The sequence below is a fragment of the Asparagus officinalis genome, unplaced genomic scaffold, assembly GCF_001876935.1.
Source record: "Asparagus officinalis unplaced genomic scaffold, Aspof.V1 AsparagusV1_Un616, whole genome shotgun sequence".
NCBI lineage: Eukaryota > Viridiplantae > Streptophyta > Magnoliopsida > Asparagales > Asparagaceae > Asparagus > Asparagus officinalis.
This window is the reverse complement of record NW_017972878.1, coordinates 1-4,916: the sequence shown is the minus strand read 5'-3', so window position 1 is coordinate 4,916 and position 4,916 is coordinate 1. Positions and strand designations below refer to the sequence as shown.

Genomic DNA, 4,916 nt, shown 5'->3' with positions numbered 1-4,916 from the left:
GCCGTTGGGGACAAGTTGTCCCCAACGGTCGCCCAAACGGTCGCAACCGTTTGGGCAAAATCCCAAACGGTTACAACCGTTTGGGATGTTGCCCAAACGGTTACAACCGTTTGGGCCAAATATTAGCCCAAACGGTTATAACCGTTTGGGCTAAAATTTGGCCAAACGGATGTAACCGTTTGGCCAAAAGTTAGCCCAACGGCTGAAACCGTTTGGGCAATTTTTCGCCCAAACGGTTAAAACCGTTTGGGCTATTTATTTTGATAGTTTTAAAATTGCGGCTTCTTTATTTATCTACATGTTTATATACACATCTCACACAAAGTACTAAACATCTCACAATGAAATCAAAATATTCTCATACTTTGCTAAATACCCAATGTTATATATTCATACACAATGTTTACTCAATATACTTAGAGACAAAATATATACATACAAAAGACTAGTTGCCCATTACAGTAGCTCAGAAAAAGACTTTAGACTTCATCGGAGCACAACATCACTCCGAACCCATGGAAACCTTAGCAGGCTCACATTTATTCCTTATAGCATTATTATTAAAACCCACAGAATTTCACTCTGATCAACCCGCAGGAGCATGGATAGTTCTCAGATCCCTTTGCAGTACGCCAAGATATTCCAGCAGTTCATCGACGATTTGAGCCACAACCTTTACTGGATTATAATTCGGAATAAACCTCGCAGAATCACAGAACATACCAATCACAATGAGCAGCGCTTGGGCTCTTTTCGTGACGTCAGTTGTTGAGTTTCCAAGCCATTGTGCTGCATTCTTGAGATTCTGTCGCCCAAGAGTGACTTCAGTGAGACCTCCTACTGGATCGAAGCCAGCTGCGCGTAACAGGGCAGTGTAGTTATGCCTGTAACCAAGAAGTGTTTTGAGTCTTTATCGATCAGGCACTTATCTCTGAGCTCGAACCATTTACCATCGTTGTTCACGCAAAAGCCCTGCAAGTAGAGCTAGTTGCGTCGAATCCTCAGCCTGACCCTACTCTTCCCATCATTGAAAACCAGTACAATGTCGTACCAAGTGAGCTTCTTCACCCAATCAGGATCGTTTTCGTTGAGCACCAAGTGAGCTTCTTTCACTAGTACAAAAATTGGAAGTTGACATTTTTCCTTGAAATGAAAGCTACCATACGCACGGTAACGTGAAACAGCGCCAAGCAAATCAGCCAGGGTTCCTATGAATATGAAATAACGAAAAGATTTAACATTGACATTGTTGCAAGACAAACCTGAATAAAAGACCAAATACATAACAGGGTAAACATGGAGATTCAGATCCTACATCAACTGTCAAGAAATTACCCCAATACTAAATTTACAGCACAGAGAAAACATTTCATGGTATAAAATGCATATGATAAGTGAGACAACTTTCTTATGTAAGAAGAACTGTCATCGGATAGCAGCCAAACTTTTGCATATGATTTAATGATTTAATATCATGGGTACCTCTGGTAAAAATTGGTAGTCGCTGCTACATTCATGACAATATCGATTTTGTTCCATAAAGTTTCTCTAAGATCAGTGTCACTTATACCTAAGTTCTCAATAGTTATGTCTCCTGCAATAGGAGATACTTTCTCAGTGATAAAGGAATTGAACTCCTCTCTGTGCTTTTCTCTTAGAACATCGAACAATTGCTTTGATATCACCTGAAAATTTGCCAAATTTTGCTTGTCATATATCAGATATACCAAACTTATGGAACTAATAATTTATCATACTTGCAATTTGTTAGTTTTCTATAACTTTTTGTTACCATATGCCTATTAATGAGGTTTGTTGAAACAAAGACATAACTACTCTCTAGCTAACTAATAAGCAAATTTGCCAACCTAATCCATTTTTAATCCAGATTACAAACAGTCAACTGAGAGATGCAAAGATATAACTTTCAAGAAACATTAAATTAGGTCTGTAGAAATCAGCATTCTTCTAAATACAATATCATCAGTTTCTTTCACGGCTTAGTTACCTGTCGAAAGCTTTTTCCTGAAAAGGTTTCGAGGAAATAAATGTGTTAACAAGTAAATAGATTTTCTTAAAGTCTACCTTATTACAACAAGTTATATCTCAGTTTCTGAAGGCTATCTCTCCACCACATCACTCATTGAGTGCATGAATAATTGACCTTTAATACTTCAGTTAAAAAAACCAATCTCCTTAACCTTTTTCGCATCATATTTGCTTGGAGTAAGCTTCAGACTCTGCATTTACTCACAACCAGGAAAATGCAAATGAAAAAAAAAACAAAAAACAAAAACAAAAAAAATGGAAAACATTTTCTTTGCTACTTCAAGCATATGACATTTGAGAACAGAAATGTGAGCAAAGATAAGCACTGAAAACATTGACAAGGTATATACAGAAATTCTAAGAAGGCAGTTACAGTGTATTAACCTAAAATAGAAACCAATAATCATGCTAACTTTCCTCCCTAAATAGAATCATCTATTACCTCTATTATCAATGTAATTAGTATATTTCAGATAATTTTAAAAGCTAAATCAGTCAAAAGACTCAAAATTGATAATAGTCTCACACTTTATTTATTTCTTTAACTAAAACTGGTCAGCTTTATTTTGTAGTATATTTCAGATAATGATTAACTTGAGAACAAGACACTGAAATAAACAAGAAACAACGTCATAGCACAAAACTGAAGAGATTTCTAAAACTAAATTATTACCTCAAGTACTTGTTTGCCTCTGAAACTTAATTGTCCATCATGTATTTCATGCTTAAGGAGATTTTCAAGATCAATATAACTCTCCCAAGCTTTTAAAGACCCTGTAATAGAAAAGGAAAAATACCAATAAAGCAAATCATTTCCTATGCAAGCTAATAACAGCATCTGAATGAACTAACATTTAATACTATCAACTCACCATCAGGTTTTGAAGATATCATCTCTGAACTAGAAAATCCAATGATGTCTGCAACACTAACTCTACCCTGAAACATGAACAAAACTTATCAAACTGAACTAGAAAATCCAATGATGTCTGCAACACTAACTCTACCCTGAAACATGAACAAAACTTATCAAACATCTAAATCTAAAATTTAATATGTTTCTTCTTCAAATCCGCCAAAGCATCCTCCAGCATCATGTGATAATTTGTATACCCACAAACCACAGAATATCCTCTCGGGCCCATCCCATGTTCTTCTGAAGCCTACAATTAATCAAACCCAAATTGTGAGCTTAAAGTCTAATCAGCCCCTAAATTTCACCCTACGTTTCTAAGAAGTCTAATCGCGGAGGAGGCGGTGGAGGAGGAGGCGGAGGAGCGACAGCCCCGACGAAGACCAGCAGCAGGAGGAGGTATGTTGGCGAAGACCAGCAGAACGAGCAAGACGAGGATGTGATGCAATCGATGGAGGCGGAGGAGGAGGAGCGCGCGAGAGCGCCGACGAAGATGAGGGAGGCGGAGGGGGTACGATGGCCCGCGGCGAAGATGAGGCGGAGGAGCGAGAGTCCTGGAGGATGAGGAGGTGCCTTGGCCGGCGGCCGCGGTCGGAGTTCGACGGGGCCAGATGAGGGATTTTCGACGCGGTTGGACGAGGGGGTTAGGGGTTTGAGAGGGTGCGGTCTTGAAATATTTGGGGATGAATTTTTCGCGCTGGGATGAAATTTTTGGGGGGAAGGAAGAAAAAAGACTTTTAATTTTTTTAAAAGAACTTAACAAAACTTCCAAACGGGTTTAACCGTTTGGGCTAATGTATCCCAAATGGTTATAACCGTTTGGTTCAACCGTTTGGAATTTTTTAACAGCCCAAACGGTTTTAACCGTTTGGGTTTATTATCCCAAACGGTTAGAACCGTTTGGGATTTTTCGACTTTCCCAAACGGTTGCAATAACCGTTTGGGCAGTGCTGTTTTCTACTAGTGAGCCTCTTTCGATTTGACAAGGCTTGATTATCAGTAGTTAATAACTCTCCTTCCACCGCTGCAGATGATCGAATTCTCTCAATGAAAGCACAAATTGATGAGAGCCCAAACTTTACTTTACACCACCAATGAGTCATGCAGTATAAAATTTCTATGTAATCACTAATGAATCAAGTATATACATAGTCTAAGAACACTAAGAACAAATCTGAAATTCTAAAAATAAGAAGCCCTAATTTTATTAATAAAATTCTCCTAAGTTTTTAATTATGAGGAAAACATCATAAAACCGTAATACCTAGCTGACCTTAAATAGCCTCCGTTTGGCTTCCTAAACAAATTTTATGTGTAAAAAAATTCTATTCCTAAATAATTTCCTACTTCCTAAAGAAATTTTTTTTGCTTAAACAAGTCCCTACTGCTTAAACTATTCCCTACTTTCTAAAATGAATCATATTTGTAATCAAATCAAATTTTATTAAGACTCACATTTCTTTGTTATATAGCTTCTTGTAATTATGCACCAAACGTGTATGATTACTCCTACGCACCAACGACTCCGAAAGAGATCATTTTAAATCCATAACATGGATCCTCTTTTTTTGATATCACTGTTAGAAAAGGAAAATTATGCAAGAAAAAATAATCTGAGAACTAGTTATAGATATCATCAGAATGCACTGAAAAATATGTATCAATAATTTTGTTTGACTTTTTCCAAAAAAAAAGTTTGACGGTATGAAGTTCACTCTTCTATTAGAAGCTTTGTATATTTAAGATATATTTGTTTAGTGTTGTTTGAGAATAAATAGATTATGAGCATTGAGTTTATGAAATAATTATATACTATTTTCATAATTCATATATGTCTGTACATATAAACATTTCTTTAGTTACTATTCACGTTCACAGAATGTTTAAGTATTTATAATTTTTGAGAAAATAACTGGTAAAGTATAAATATAAAAAAAAGCCTAAATATATTTTT

The 4,916-nt window shown here is 36.5% G+C and overlaps 1 protein-coding gene across 3 annotated transcripts; it reads right to left on the bottom strand.

Moving 5' to 3' along the window:
• Positions 1 to 413: 413 nt before the first annotated feature.
• On the bottom strand, positions 414 to 3,671 carry LOC109828003 (probable fatty acyl-CoA reductase 4). 3 transcript variants are annotated; one of them, XM_020395028.1, is made up of 5 exons: positions 3,037 to 3,671; positions 2,922 to 2,967; positions 2,723 to 2,823; positions 1,571 to 1,685; positions 414 to 1,208 (listed from the first exon to the last, which is right to left on the bottom strand). In XM_020395028.1, the coding sequence occupies exons 1-5, from the start codon at positions 3,064 to 3,066 to the stop codon at positions 985 to 987; spliced, it is 516 nt and encodes a 171-aa protein (XP_020250617.1). In that variant the 5' UTR covers positions 3,067 to 3,671; the 3' UTR covers positions 414 to 984. The 3 variants fall into 3 exon arrangements, with proteins under 3 accessions (XP_020250617.1, XP_020250616.1, XP_020250618.1); XM_020395027.1 differs by having other exon boundaries at positions 2,922 to 2,987; positions 3,057 to 3,671; XM_020395029.1 differs by lacking the exon at positions 3,037 to 3,671 and having other exon boundaries at positions 1,483 to 1,685; positions 2,922 to 3,009.
• Between the last annotated feature and the right edge of the window lie 1,245 nt (positions 3,672 to 4,916).

What these genes read in the sequence shown, in the direction of transcription:
- LOC109828003 (XM_020395028.1), bottom strand. Translation starts at nt 3,066, where the DNA reads ATGTTTCAGGGTAGAGTTAGTGTTGCAGAC. An exon ending in GATATCTTCAAAACCTGATG is followed by an intron (nt 2,824 to 2,921) that starts GTGAGTTGATAG and finishes TTTCTATTACAG; the next exon opens with GGTCTTTAAAAGCTTGGGAG. An exon ending in GAGGCAAACAAGTACTTGAG is followed by an intron (nt 1,686 to 2,722) that starts GTAATAATTTAG and finishes GCAAATTTTCAG; the next exon opens with GTGATATCAAAGCAATTGTT.